Here is a 14,711-nt window from a genome sequence, read left to right as displayed (position 1 = left end):
GAGAGTATCATTCTCAAATAAATGGGCCTACTCTCCTCACAATTCCCTCAAACACAAGGCATTACAAATCACAGTACTTTAACAAGGGAATGTGTAGATTATTTATGCCCAAACTTAAGAAAAAATTATAAACGATTTGAGATTGCTTAGAGAAATATGAATAATGTACAAGCATAAAAATAAATAATGCGAGAAAAGATTCCCTCTCGGGCTATTTCAACCCTTCAACTTTTGCCCACTATGACAAATAATAAATATTTAGGTTCATGATGCTCTCTGAGACAGTGTGAAATGCTATTTTGATCTCTTCAAGTCATGCAACTGTTTTCCTTGGAAATTTCTCTCTACTAAACCCAATCTATTGAAATGTGTATGAACTTGTGCTCCCATTCAAATAAAAACATTAATGGATCAAATGCAAACCATATCTTCTCATGCTAGATTTTGCTTAGCATTAGTAAGTGCTAATAAAAATATCTAAGCAATCTTAACAAGAATCCATGAACGATGGCTCAGAACCTTTCCTTCCAAAATCTAATTTTGCTTCACTCATACAGTCTCACTGCCCTTCCCACCAACAAAAGTATGCCTGGGCAAATTCATGTGCAGATGCCAGGATAGCTAAGCGGTGGTCTTCTTTTAGTCAGATATTATAAACAAATTACATGGGCTGTCTGGGGAGAGAGGAGAAAAGCAACAGAGAAAGCAGAAGATTCAAGAAGAAGCTAAGTGCAACCTTGCAGAAACTATGGCTGCCTGAGTTTTCCACTGTCAAGATACCAGAATCATAGTTTTAGAAATGGAAGACATCAATGAGATCCTGTTCATACGTTCGATTTATAGGGAAATAGGCTTTAGGGAGGTTTGGTGACTCATTCAAGGTCATATATTTGGTTGGCAGCAGAGCTAGGAATAGAATCTGGGTCTTTTGGCTCCAAGACCTCTTTCAATTATACTACAAAACATCTTTATTCCTATTAACAGTCAAACTTAAAAATAAACCATTTGGATGAAAATCTTTATAAACTGGTTTATACAATCCCTATTTTTATATACAGAATATGATTAACATTATTGAACTGTTTCTCTGTGAATGAAGGCCACCGTTATGGAGATCAATGATGTCAACTCTGTAATACAGGGTCTGTGAATGCTGATTTGACTTAGAGTGTAGTGTGCAATGCTGGGGATATGATGACTACTTTTTATGGATTTCTATGGATTTGCTCTTTGCTCTTATACCTTGCTGCTCTGTCTGCTCTAAGTATAAGTATCATCCCCATCCCTCACCTTCTAATTCTAATTCTACACCCACGTTTTCTAAAGTCTGTTCCCTAGAGTCACATGAAATGCAGACAAATGTATGTATTCATTGCAGCATTACTCATAGTAGCAAAAACAAAACCAAAGGGCTTCCCTGGTGGCGCAGTGGTTGAGAGTCCGCCTGCCGATGCAAGGGACACGGGTTCGTGCCCTGGTCCGGGAGGATCCCACGTGCTGCGGAGCGGCTGGGCCCGTGAGCCATGGCCGCTGAGCCTGCGCGTCCGGAGCCTGTGCTCCGCAACAGGAGAGGCCACAACAGTGAGAGGCCCGCGTACCGCAAAAAAAAAAAAAAAAAAAAGCTTAGAGTGAGGGAAATATACCCAAAATGTTTACAATGGTAGGATTACAGATAATTATTAGTCTCTTATTATACCCTTCTACTTATTTCTATTTATTTCTGCAATAAAAGTGTAACACTCAAATTCAGAAAAAGAATTTTTAAAAAGAAAATGTCACATTGGAAAATATAACCTAACTGGTCAGAACTATATAAAATAATAATATATAAATCCTAGGTGAGAAACTATAGCCTCTGTGACATGGTATGGTTGCATGTGGCTTTAGCTTTCTTCCCATTTTTTGCTGGATTTCAAGTATGTCAGGTTGCTGGAGAGTTGAATTGTGAATAAGTAAAGCATTAAGATATATATGTATTTAAAGGGGGCGAGAGGACACTGAGAGAGAAAGAGAAAGGAGGGACAAAAGGTCCTGAGCCAATGCTTTTAGACAAGCATCTAGGGATTTTTTTTCATTAACTGCTTTTAGAAGTTTAGAAGCCACAGATGGTGGTAACTGTCATTAAGTCGCTCAGGCTGATTTATCAGTGGATGAGCATTAAAGACAAATTAACCTCTCAAGAGACCAGGATCTTGTCTAATTAACAATTAGCTACTTCCTAAAACTGGGAGAGCTGAATTAAGAATGCAAGGAAGTAAAACTGGGAAAGCATGGAAAGAAGCTAAGCAGTTTAAAGCAAATGAGTGGCTTAGTGTAAGATGTTCATATTTGAAGGTGTTAGATATTATTACCAATTTTCTGTCCTGATTCCTTTGTATCATGATGAAATTTTTTTCTGTTAGATAGTAATAACTTTTGATATTTTCTCCTCTTTTTTGGAATAAAATCATTCATATGTTCATATATGGGTAGTGGAGGAGAAGGCAGTGTTTTGATTTCACAACTCACGGTGACATTCATGTGTCACCTCATGCAGGAATGACCAAGGGCAAACGGAGCCTGGAGCGGGTGATTTAAAGGTAGCTGTTGCCTGACTTCTCAGAGCTTCTGAAGATATTTTTAAGAATTTGCCTCTGTCTCCCCAAACACTGCATGTCAAGAAAAAACTCAACTAGCACTTTAAACTGGTCTCAGTGGTAGACAAGATCCAAATCTGTTCTCATTCAGCACTAGTGGCATTTGCAATATGAAGGACTAAGGACTTCCCCCAATATAATATATTTTACTATCATAATAACCCTGTGAGATTTTATTAGCCCAACTTTATACATGAAGAAACAGAGGCTCTAGGCATTAATCATACCAGTATTAAGCTAGAGGAAAGGCTGGGAATTTAGATCCTCTGTCAATCCTGTAGTTATTTCCACTATTTCATGCTGTAGAGTTTATTGATAGATTAATTCCATGCCAAAGTATTTGTTCCTAAGGGTCACGTACGAATGTCCCTCTGCAGATTAGATTAATCATTGCTCAACAACAGTGCAGGTGAGTGGAAAATTATTCCTGAGGAAGGAAAAGTTGAGTGGTGGGAGGTTGCAGCTGATGTTGATTCCCGTCTTGGTGTCCCCTTGGGTCCCTTCATCACATGGACTGCATCTCTCTTCTCCTCACAAACCCATGTTCATTGTTTGTCCCTCAGGGTTTAGGCAAATGCCTCCCCTAAAGAATTCCATTGAAAACTTGAGCCACTTTCATTATTCCTTTACACCACATCCCCTCAGCTTAACTTAAAATGGTTGTGCATATTACAGAGCATACTTATTTCAAAATCCTCAGGAATTTTTCTTCAGAAGTCATATATCTATGTTTCAGCGCCCAGCTAGACTTTATTAAGGAAGGTCTCTGTTTTCCTTTTCTATACTCATACCCCTTTCTTCCAACTGCCTAGCATATTGCTATGCATTCAACAAATGACTACTGAGTGAATGAGAACCTGCATTAATATGGTGAAAGCCCAGCTGGATTAGCAATGAGGAGGTTGGAGTCCCAGCTCTACAACTAAGTAACTGTGTTACTTCAGGCAAATCTGTGGGTCTCAGTTTTCTCATTATAAAATGGTTATGGGTAATCCTAATATTTATATGGAACCATAAAAGATCCAGAATTGCCAAAGCAATCCTGAGGGAAAGAAAAACAAAGGAGGAGGCATAACCCTCCCAGATTTCAGACAATACTACAAAGCTACAATAATCAAAACACTGTGGTATTGGCACAAAAACAGACATATGGATCAATGGAACAGAATAGAGAGCCCAGAAATAAACCCACACACCTATGGTCAATTAATCTTTGACAAAGGAGGCAAGAATATACAATGGGGAAAAGACGGTCTCTTCAGCAAGTGGTATTGGGGAAGTTGGACAGCCACATGTAAATCAATGAAGTTAGAACACTCCCTCACACCCTACACAAAAAATAAACTCAAAATGGCTTAAAAACTTAAACATAAGACATGACACCATAAAACTCCTAGGAGAGAGCATAGGCAAAACATTCTCTGACATAAATCATACCAACGTTTCCTTAGGTCAGTCTCCCAAGGCAATAGAAGTAAAAGCAAAAATAAACAAATGGAACCTAATCAAACTTATAAGCTTTTGCACAGTAAAGGAAACCATAAACAAAATGAAAAGACAACCTACGGACTGGGAGAAAATATTTGCAAATGATGCAACCAATAAGGGCTTAATTTCCAAACTATACAAACAGCTCACACAATTCAATAACAACAAAAACAACCCAATCGAAAAATGGGTAGAAGACCTAAATAGAGGTTTCTCCAAAGAAGACATACAGATGGCTAACAGGCACATGAAAAGATGCTCATCATCACTAATTATTAGAGAAATGTAAATCAAAACTACAATGAGGTATCACCACCTCACACCAGTAAGAATGACTATCATTAAAAAATCTACAAATAATAAATGCTGGAGAGGGGGTGAAGAAAAAGGAACCCTCCTACAGTGTTGGTAGGAATGTAAATTGGTGCAGCCACTGTGAAAAACAGTATGGAAGTTCCTCAAAAAACTAAAAATAGAGTTGTCATATGATCCAGCAATCCCACTCCTGGGCATATACCCAGACAAAACTATAATTTGAAAAGATACAAGCACCCCTACATTCATAGCAGCACTATTTACAATAGCCAAGACATGGAAGCAACCTAAATGTCCACTGACAGATGAATGGATAAAGAAGATGTGGTACATATATACAGTGGAATACTACTCAGCCATAAAAAAGAATGAAATAATGCCATTTGCAGCAATATGGATGGACCTAGAGATTATCATACTAAGTGAAGTAAGTCAGAAAGAGAAAGACAAATACCATATATCACTTATATGTGGAATCTAAACAACAACATAAATGAACATATCTATGAAACAGACACAGACTCATAGGCATAGGGAACAAACTTGTGGTTGCCAAGGAGGAAGTGGGGTGGGGGAGGGAAGGATTGGGAGTTTGGGATTAGCAGATGCAAACTATTATACATAGGATGGATAAACAACAGGGTCCTACTGTATAGCACTGGGAACTATATTCAATATCCTGTGATAAACCATAATGGAAAAGATATGAAAAAGAATATATATATATATAAAATATATATAACTGAATCACTTTGCTGTACAGCAGAAATTAACACAACATTGTAAATCAACTATACTTCAATAAAATTTAAAAAGTGATTATGGGGACAGGAAGTAGATGGACTATTTGACTTCTGTGATCTCTGAGATGCTATGAAAATTTAAATATTATTTTGATTGGGCTGATCATAGCCTTACTTTACTCCACTGGGGATGAGAGAGGAGATGAATGAGAATTCCAAAGAGAAGAATGTTAAACACAAGACAAATACAGAGACCAAATAAATAAATACCCAACAGGCAGAAGAGAGCCATTGTGTCTGGAAAACATAATAAAGCAAGGGAGAATCAGAGAGAGTAGAGATGTCCTGGGTGAGGCTAGAAATGGGTATCTATCAAGTGGATGTAAAGAGGTTAAAAGGCTGAATGAAAATGTGGACAGCTTAATAACTAGAAAAACTGCATCAGTGGTTAGGCATGTGTAGCATTTTTTAAAAAATCTGCTCTTTGGTTTGCTATTCAAGCTTGAAATCAAGTGTTAAGAACGTCAGCATTGAGACTGTTTAAGATCATGTGAAAGAAAATGAGATGTAAAATAACAACTTCCTGTAGAAATAAAAACAGAAGCTCCTGGTATTAAAAAGGAATTAATACTACCAATGTTTGACCATTAGAAACCTATTTTCCCATACTTTTTTCTCCATTTCTGGGGTGGGGGGGGGGTGCGGGCAGGGGTGGTATGACAATTTTAATCAAGATATTTTTCCTGAATAAGTCTAATTTTGTTAAAGATTTTAATAATTCCAAGTAATACTGCACTGGTTTCATTAAAATGAGGTTTTAGCCGACAAACCACGTAATAGATAAAATGGTGATGTAAGGAGGTCTATCCAGGCCTTCATTAATAAGCTCCTTTGGATAATATGAACTTACGGAAGGCAGTGAACCAAAGTGTCCAGTGTGGTGTTAGGGCTAGGATTCATCTGAGGAGCTTAAGGAAAAGAAAGCCAAGTTCAGCTTGAAACTTCAGGAAAAAAATGGTACCTCTTTAGAAAAGAAGATCTCTGAAATTAAAAAATAACACTTGAAGCAACTAACAGTTCTTGGATTACTGGATGTAAAAGTTTTCAGCTAGGATCCAAAACTGAAGTGACACTTTAAAAGATTAAATCAACAGGAGCACATGGTTGATAAAAGGCCAGAACAATTCCATTTTAAAAAGAACCAAAATTTTAAAGGGATTTGATATTTAAGAGCCATTTTTAGAAATCTCCTGATGAAATCTTTGATACTAAAACTGCAGAGAAGAAACTTACTGTTAATCCATGTTATATAACTTTGAATCCAGTCTGCCCTTCATCTTCTACCAAAGAAAAGGACCTAATTTAACCAAAATCTAAAAAGAAATTTTTTCAGGGAAAAAACTGTGTGTGTGTGTGTGTGTGTGTGTGTGTGTGTGTGTGTGTGTGTGTCTATTAAAGACCAACATACCTGCTTCATCATAGGACACAGTCAATTTTTCTAGCATTTCTCGGTCAATTGATAGAATCTGCTGTTCGAGGATGGTCTGGTAAGACAAAACACTATTTTCTTTGTCTTTCTCGTAGTCTTGAAGATGCTGTTTAAGGGCCTCTGGGAGTCGAGATTTTACATATTCAGCTGCCGTCTGCAGATAAAACAAGTAGAGAACCCCATGAGTATTTCTCATCTTAGGCTTTTCACTTCCCCTCAGGTGCTGTAGTGAGAACTCAAAGTACTGTGGAACCAACCCTTGAGACAATCACATCCTTGTCACTGTTGTCATTTTTAGACTCTACTGTACCAAGTAAGGTTGATCTTCAAATACACAGAATTACAGACCTCTAAGAGTTTTCTATCAGGTTTAAAGGTACAAAAGATGATGGAGGGCTTCCCTGGTGGCGCAGTGGTTGAGCGTCCGCCTGCTGATGCAGGGGACACGGGTTCATGCCCCGGTCCGGGAAGATCCCACATGCCGCGGAGCGGCTGGGCCCGTGAGCCATGGCCTGGGCCTGTGCGTCCGGAGCCTGTGCTCCGCAATGGAAGAGGCCACAACAGTGAGAAGCCCGCATACCATCAAAAAAAAAAAAAAAAAAGATGATGGATTGGCATTCATGGAGTCGAACTCAGAGTTTCAGCTATTCCACTGAACCCAGAAGGCCCTGTGATAGTAATTTTACTGGATATAAATCGGACTCGCCCTAATCTAGAATGCATAAGCTAGTAACTCATCTCAGCAGTAAGCCGTCCTATGCTGTGGCATCCAAACCTCTGCTTTGCTTTGCTGTTCTCTGCTCATTAATGCTTGTGCAGGAACTCTTGTGAAGTAAACAAAACGGAAAGCCCTCTGCTAGGGCTGATAACGGAATAATAGGAGAAACAGAAAACGAAGAGACCTAAAACAAATATGCCTCAACCTGAAAAGAACTGTTCACCACTTAAATATCTTGGCCTTTATATATTTTACTCTTAACTTTTCTCCCCCTGCTTCTACATTACCTGCACAGTGTACTCCCAACTAGTAACATCTGAAATTACACACACTGACTTTCAACCAGGTAAGCAAGCTTCCCTTGGAGGTAGGAAGGAAGACATCTGTACTTTGAAAAAGACCTTCCCAAAGATTCTGATACATTCTTCTGGTGGACGGGGGCCATAGCACACTCTTTTCCCTTCCAGTTAAGAATCACAGTTAAAGTTAAGTAGAACTTTAAGGGAGAAATTAAGTAATACGGCAGCATGTATGACTCAGGAGAATTGAAATTCTTAAAACATATCTCTTGAGAATGCCAAGAGTTTTGGCATCTTCTTACAGTGCAGTCCTCCATCATATGTATAGGGTCTAAGGTTGATAAATAAATGAAGGCATACATATATTGTTTAAAATTATACTCACAGTCACTAGAAAACTAAAATAAAAGAAACTGTTAAACAGGATTGTCTCTGGGGTATGGGCCCAGAATAAGGTGAAGACACATCTACATAGTTTAATATTTTTTAAAAATTCCTGTAATTAAAAAAAATTATCTTTAAAATATGTTCTTTTGGTAAAGAACCTTCGTAGTTTTCCTTCTAAATGTTAGCACAGTTTAGGATGAAAAGAAACTTGCCAGAACAATGACAACTGACTTCTCAGGAAAAACTCACTGGGAAGTGGTGGAAAAAGTTATATTTCAGTCTTCAGAGTAGCCAAATATAGCACACAACACTTCATTTCCAGACTTACATTTGGATCCCCTAAGTCGGTTGCTGATGAAATTACAACTTTAAAATATCACCAAACACTGTTCATTTTCTCTGCCAGCCAGCTACTGCAGAACAAATAAAATTATTCCATAGACTGTAAATGGACTCAGCACATTAGCACAACATATTTAATTCTAGAGTTTCATAACAATTTTCTCCTGACAATGGAGAATGAAGAGACATCCTGCAGAATAACTCTTTTAAAATTCACACTACCTTGCTATTCAGTGTAACACGTGTCTTTAATTTTTTTCCTTGGAAATATCTATGAGGTACAGGAAATAATTCCATAATGCACGTTTAACAAATATTGGTGTATTCAGTATAACTGAAAGCATACCACACGTTTCCTTCCTATTGTGTCCACTGATTTACTCTTTTAATTCAAATCATGGTGGAGGTCTTGGAACCGGGCCTATATTTTTTACTATAGTGGAGTTAAATTTTGGCATTTCGTTTCTAAAACAGTATAACTTCATGTATAGTCAGCCCTCTGTATCTGTGGGTTCCACATCTGTGGATTCAACCAGCTGCAGACAGAAAATATTTGGAAAGAAACCCTGCCCCACCAGCCCAGGTCGGTGCCCTCAGCCAGCACCAGAGCTCCTCCAACGTGGCCCTCAGCCTTGCCCATCCCATCAGGCACCCTTGGCAGGCACCGGCACCCCCCCCAAAGTGGCTCCCACCCCAGGGGTCAGCCCTGCACACCAGAGCACCTGCAACAGTTGTAGCCAGTCCTTACAGCCAGCTGTACTGGGGGCCAGCCCTGCACACCACTGTGGCCTCAATAAGAGGACCATTTTCTTACACCATATACAAAAGTAAACTCAAAATGGATTAAAGACTTTAAGGCCTGAAACCATAAAACTCCTAGAAGAAAACACAGTCAGTATGCTCTTTGACACTGATCTCAGCAATATTTTTTTGGCTCTGTCCCCTCAGGCAAAGGAAACAAAAGCAAAAATAAACAAATGGGGCTACATCAAACTAAAAAGCTTTTGCACAGCAAAACAAAAAGACAACCTAATGAACAGGAGAAGCTATTTGCAAATGGTGTATCTGATAAGGGGTTATTATCCAAAGCATATAAAGAAGTCATACAATTAAATTTTAAAAATCCATTTAAAAAATGGGCGGAGGGTCTTCCCTGGTGGCGCAGCGGTTGAGAGTCCGCCTGCCGATGCAGGGGACACGGCTTCGTGCCCCAGTCTGGGAAGATCCCACATGCTGCGGAGCGACTGGGCCCATGAGCCATGGCCGCTGAGCCTGTGCGTCTGGAGCCTGTGCTCCGCAACGGGAGAGGCCACAACAGTGAGAGGCCCGCATACCGCAAAAAAAAAAAAAAAAAAAAGGGCGGAGAACCTGAATACACATTTCTCAAAAGAAGACATACAGATGCCCAACTGACACATGAAAAGATGCTCAATGTCATTAATCATCAGGGAAATGCAAATCAAAATCACAATGAGATATCACCTCACACCTGTCAGAATGGCTGTCATCAAAAAGACCACAAATAACAAGTGTTGGTAAGGGTGTGGAGAAAAGGGAACTCTTGTGCACTGTTGGTGGGAATGTAAATCGGTGCAGCCACTATGGAAAACAGTATGAAGGTTCCTCAAAAAATTAAAAATAGAACTACCAAACGATCTAGCAATTCCACTTCTGGGTATTTACCCAAGGGAAAAAACCCACTAATTCAAAAAGATATATACACCCCTATGTTCACTGTAGCACTATTTACTATAGCCAAGATATGGAAGCAACCTAAAAGTCCAGTAATGCATGAATGGATAAAAGAAGATATGGTATATATATGTACAAAGGAATATAACTCATCTATAAAAAAGAATGAAATCTTGCCATTTGCAACAAAATGGTATTATGCTACGTGAAATAAATTAGGCAGAGAAAGACAAACACTGTGATCTCATTTATATGTGGAATCTAAAAAACAAACGAACAAACCAAAGAACACAGAAACAGACTTATGGATATAGAGAACAAACTGGTGGTTGACAGAGGAGAGGGAGTGGGAGGTTGGGTGAAATAGGTGAAGGGGATTAAGAGGTGTGAACTTCGAGTTATAAAATAAATAAATCATGGAGATGTAATACACAGCATAAGGAATATATAGGCATCCCTTGTTTTATTGTGCTTCAATTTTTTGTTTTAGTTTGTTTGTTTGTTTTTAAGAGTTGAAGGTTTGTGGCAACCCCACATTGTAAGATAATGGTTAGCATTTTTTAGCAATAAAGTATTTTTTTCAGAAAGTCTTCATTTTAAGCCATGAAATTGTTTCTGTAAATTGTTTTTTTTAAACTTTTTATTTTATATTGGAGTATAGTTGATTAACAATGTTGTGTTAGTTTCAGGTGTACAGCAAAGTGATTCAGTTATACATATACATGTATATATTCTTTTTCAAATTTTTTCTCATTTAGGTTCTTACATAATATTGAGCAGAGTTCCCTGTGCTATACAGTAGGTCCTTATTGGTTAGCCATTTTAAATATAGCAGTCTGTACATGTCAATCACAAACTACCTAACTATCTTACTCAGTGGACTCAGAAGATGAAAAAAAATAAAGTATTTTTAAATTGAGTTACATTACATTGGTTTCTTAAGACATAATGCTATTGCACACTTGATAGACTATAATGTAAAAATAACTTTTACACACAATAGGAAACCAAAAATTTGTGACTCACTTTATTGCAATATTTGCTTTATTGTGGCAGTCTGGAACCAAACCCACAATATCTCAGAGGTATGACTGTAGTTGATAATACTGTAATAATTTTGTATGGTGACAGACGGTTACTGAACTTACTGTAGTGATCATTTTGTAACATACTTGATTGTCAAATAACTATGTTGTACACCTGAAACTAACATAATACTGTATGTCAACTATACTTCAATTTTTTTAAATTCCAAAAAAATACCAGAGAGTTCCCAAAAGCAAAAAGTGAATTTGTCATGCCAGCAACTATTTACATAGCATTTACATTGTATTTAACAACTATTTACACAGCATTTACATTGTATTAGGTATTATAAGTTATCTAGAGATGATTTAAAGTATATGCATAGGTTATATGTAAATATTACACCATTTAATATGCAACTTGAGTGACTTATATTTTGGTATCCAAGAACCAATCCTCTGTGGATACTGAGGGACTACTGTATAGAGTTCTTTCCTCTGGGAAAGATTTTTTAAGAGGAATAGAAAGAAACAACTCTAGCAAAATACTAGCTTCTATCAAGATATTTCAAGAAATCACCTTTATACTGAGGTGATTCTCTAAATGTATTCAAATGTCAGTCAAAACCTTATGTTCAAGCATAAACCTATGCCAAAAAACAGGATGTCATACAAATACCTTATGATCTCGCTTATATGTGGAAAATAAAAACAAAACAAAACAAAAACACAAAAACCAAACTCATAGATACAGAGAATAGACTGGTGGGTGCCAGAGGTGAGCAAAATGGGTGAAAGTGCTTAAAAGATATCAAACTCCCACTTACAAAAAAAATTAATAAGTCCTGGGGTTATAATGTACAGCATGCTGACTATAGTTAATAAGGCTGTACTACTTAGTTGAAAGTTGATAAGAGAACAGATTTTAATCACAGGAAAAAAATGCATAACTATGTGTGGTTAACTAGACCTTATTGTGGTGGATCATTTTGCAACATATACAAATATTGAATCATTATGCTGTATACCTGAAACTAATATATCATATCTCAATTAAAAAACAGGCTGTCATATTATTAACTGAGATTGGAATTATTGCACAAGTGATAGATAATACAAATAGCAATTTAAGTTTTAAAACTTCACTAGAATTCTAAAAATGAAGTGAAAAACAAAATTAAAATATAGGATTACTTATCTATTCTTTAATCAATGATAAGTGTTACTAGAAGTTTAAGTCCTAAATTGCATATTCTTATAACCTAACTATCAGAAACATACTTTGTTACGATTTTCAGTGTCTTGCATTTGTGCGGTACTTTATACTTTTCTGAGCAATTTATGCTGTTATCATTCTGTATCTTCAAAATAACTTGGAGTGAAAGTAGGCAAATTATGGATTTGGCCGATCCTTCACATCCTTCAAAGTAGGCTCAAATGCTATAAACTCTGTCAGTGAACCCACCTAATAGCAACCAACAGTCTTTCAAGTATTTATAGAGGTACAGGTATTTTAGCTCCCCAGTTTGGCTGATGTAAAGACTGTATCTTACACATCTTGTGTTCTCCCAGCACCCAGTTCAGTACTTTCTACCATAGAAGCTTAATATCTTCACTGTATCCAAGAATCAGGGACTTTGAGATAGCTTTTAGAGAAAACTTTTGGACAGTTCATAATTCTTTGCCTGCAATCAGAACTTCCTTTCATGATTCTAGAAACAGCATACAAGTCTGGTTTTCTACTGGCAAATGGAACTACACCTGGTCTTCAATCATTATTGGAGCCATTATTTTGGGAAGTAAATGGCTGAAACCCAAATCATCATTCACATGTCAACATGGTAAATTATGTACTTCATATACAAAGCTGTATATGAAGCTTTATTTAACGACTTCCTCTCCATAATGTTTGATCTTTTCCATTCTTGCCTTTATTTCTTCATTTGGCAATGAACTCAATTTTGCTAGGGACTCTCTGAGCAGTCATGTAGAATGCCTCAGAATTGTGTCCGAGTGAAGGGTTGCCTTGAGGGGTGTTAACTCCTCCTGGGCATTCAGGTTTTGCTTGTCTGAACTGCTGAGTAGGTTCCCAAACATACCCCAGGTGGTGGCAGAGAAGCCTCGGGACAGAAAGGGGAAGACACAGGTTCATCAGTTCCGGTTACACCTGGGAAGATGGTTAACAGCTAGAATAAAAAGATGAGCTAAAAGCTTGTGAGGTAGGGCACAAAAGGTGCCCAAAGCACCTTCTTACGGAATGTGCATACATTCATATCACCCATGCCAACTTCAGTCTGGAAGACAGAAAAGGGCTAGAGTTATACTATACCTGTAAAAGGACTCAATGGATGAAAACGATAAAAGAAGCAGATGATTGAGGATCTAAATTCTGGGAACCTAGTGGATAGAATGCTGACCTAGTAGGTCATTATGCTAAAATGCTATTTACTATAACAGTTGAATGTTCTTTAAGAAATAACCAGTGTATATGAAAGAGTTTGGTGGGGGACAGGGAGGGAGAGTGCAAAAAAAAAAGTGCATTTCAAAAGCTGCTAAACGCTTCACAGTTCATCTTAAAAAGAAAACCTGTTAGCCAGTCAATTCTAATTTATTGAGCGTCTGCTGAGTGAAGCACATTAGATTTGACACTGTTGGGAGAACAGAACTCTGCCATCAACCTGCAGTTTTAACATGCAAACAGCACACACAGGTGAAACACTGGAAAAACACATTTTACAAACTAACACAAAAACAGACATGAATCTTGAGATGAATTTTGTTTAACATATGAGCTACTGTGAGTGCGGAGCGGCCTCTAGGGAGAGAAATTAAAGAGGGCAGAAGAAAAAGAATCAGGAAATCATTCCGGTGTTTAAGGATCAGTTTCAAGGTAAGAAGTTCTTGCTGGAGGAAAGAAAAGCAATCTAGAAAGTAGTGAATGTGAGTTCACGGGGCGAAATCATAAAAGAAGGTGATGAAACTAGGAGTCTGAGAGAGCTGGCAGGTGGAGAAGTTTTAACTCCCTGTTAAACCGGGGAGCTTTGATTTGTAGCAGTTAGTAACAGGAAACAACCGAAACATCAAAAAGAGTGAATAAATTATCAAATCTTGTCTGAGTAAGAATGTGCTTGCAGTTGAGCTTAAAATGCACCGAAAGAAAGATTAAAGCAGGGAGACAAGTAAAAAGTCTGAAGGAAAGGAAAATGGCCTTCTACACTGTGACTGGAATATAAATCGGACACTTTTGGGACAGCAAATGAAAAAAAGTAACAAAAACTTTAAAGTAATTTACACTTTTAACCTAGTAATTGTCTTTCCAGGAATTTATTTTAAGAAAAAGTTAAAGATGAGCATAAAGACTTGTGTAGCAAACATGTTTATCAAGGTATTATTCAAGATAATAAATGTTTGTCTACAAATTGGTTGATTATGCCATGGGATTGCCAAGAAATGGAATACAATGCAGCTATTAAAAATCATGTTATGAAAGAATACTAATAATGTAGGAAAACGTTTATAATGAAGAGCAGATTACAAAGCAGTTTGTTTACGACACATATGAGGGGAAAATGGTTGA

At 37.5% G+C, this 14,711-nt stretch overlaps 1 protein-coding gene across 2 annotated transcripts in view; it reads right to left on the bottom strand.

Moving 5' to 3' along the window:
- The window catches only part of PPM1L (protein phosphatase, Mg2+/Mn2+ dependent 1L), a 337,545-nt gene that overhangs the window by 129,456 nt on the left and 193,378 nt on the right, over positions 1 to 14,711 (bottom strand). For both annotated transcript variants that reach the window (XM_004281858.4, XM_049710521.1), the window contains exon 2: positions 6,651 to 6,825. In XM_004281858.4, coding sequence (XP_004281906.1) covers positions 6,651 to 6,825 — 175 coding nt within the window. The remainder of the gene's footprint in view (positions 1 to 6,650; positions 6,826 to 14,711) is intronic.

Source organism: Orcinus orca, chromosome 5, assembly GCF_937001465.1.
Source record: "Orcinus orca chromosome 5, mOrcOrc1.1, whole genome shotgun sequence".
Taxonomy (NCBI): domain Eukaryota; kingdom Metazoa; phylum Chordata; class Mammalia; order Artiodactyla; family Delphinidae; genus Orcinus; species Orcinus orca.
This window is presented reverse-complemented; position numbering and strand designations above follow the sequence as displayed.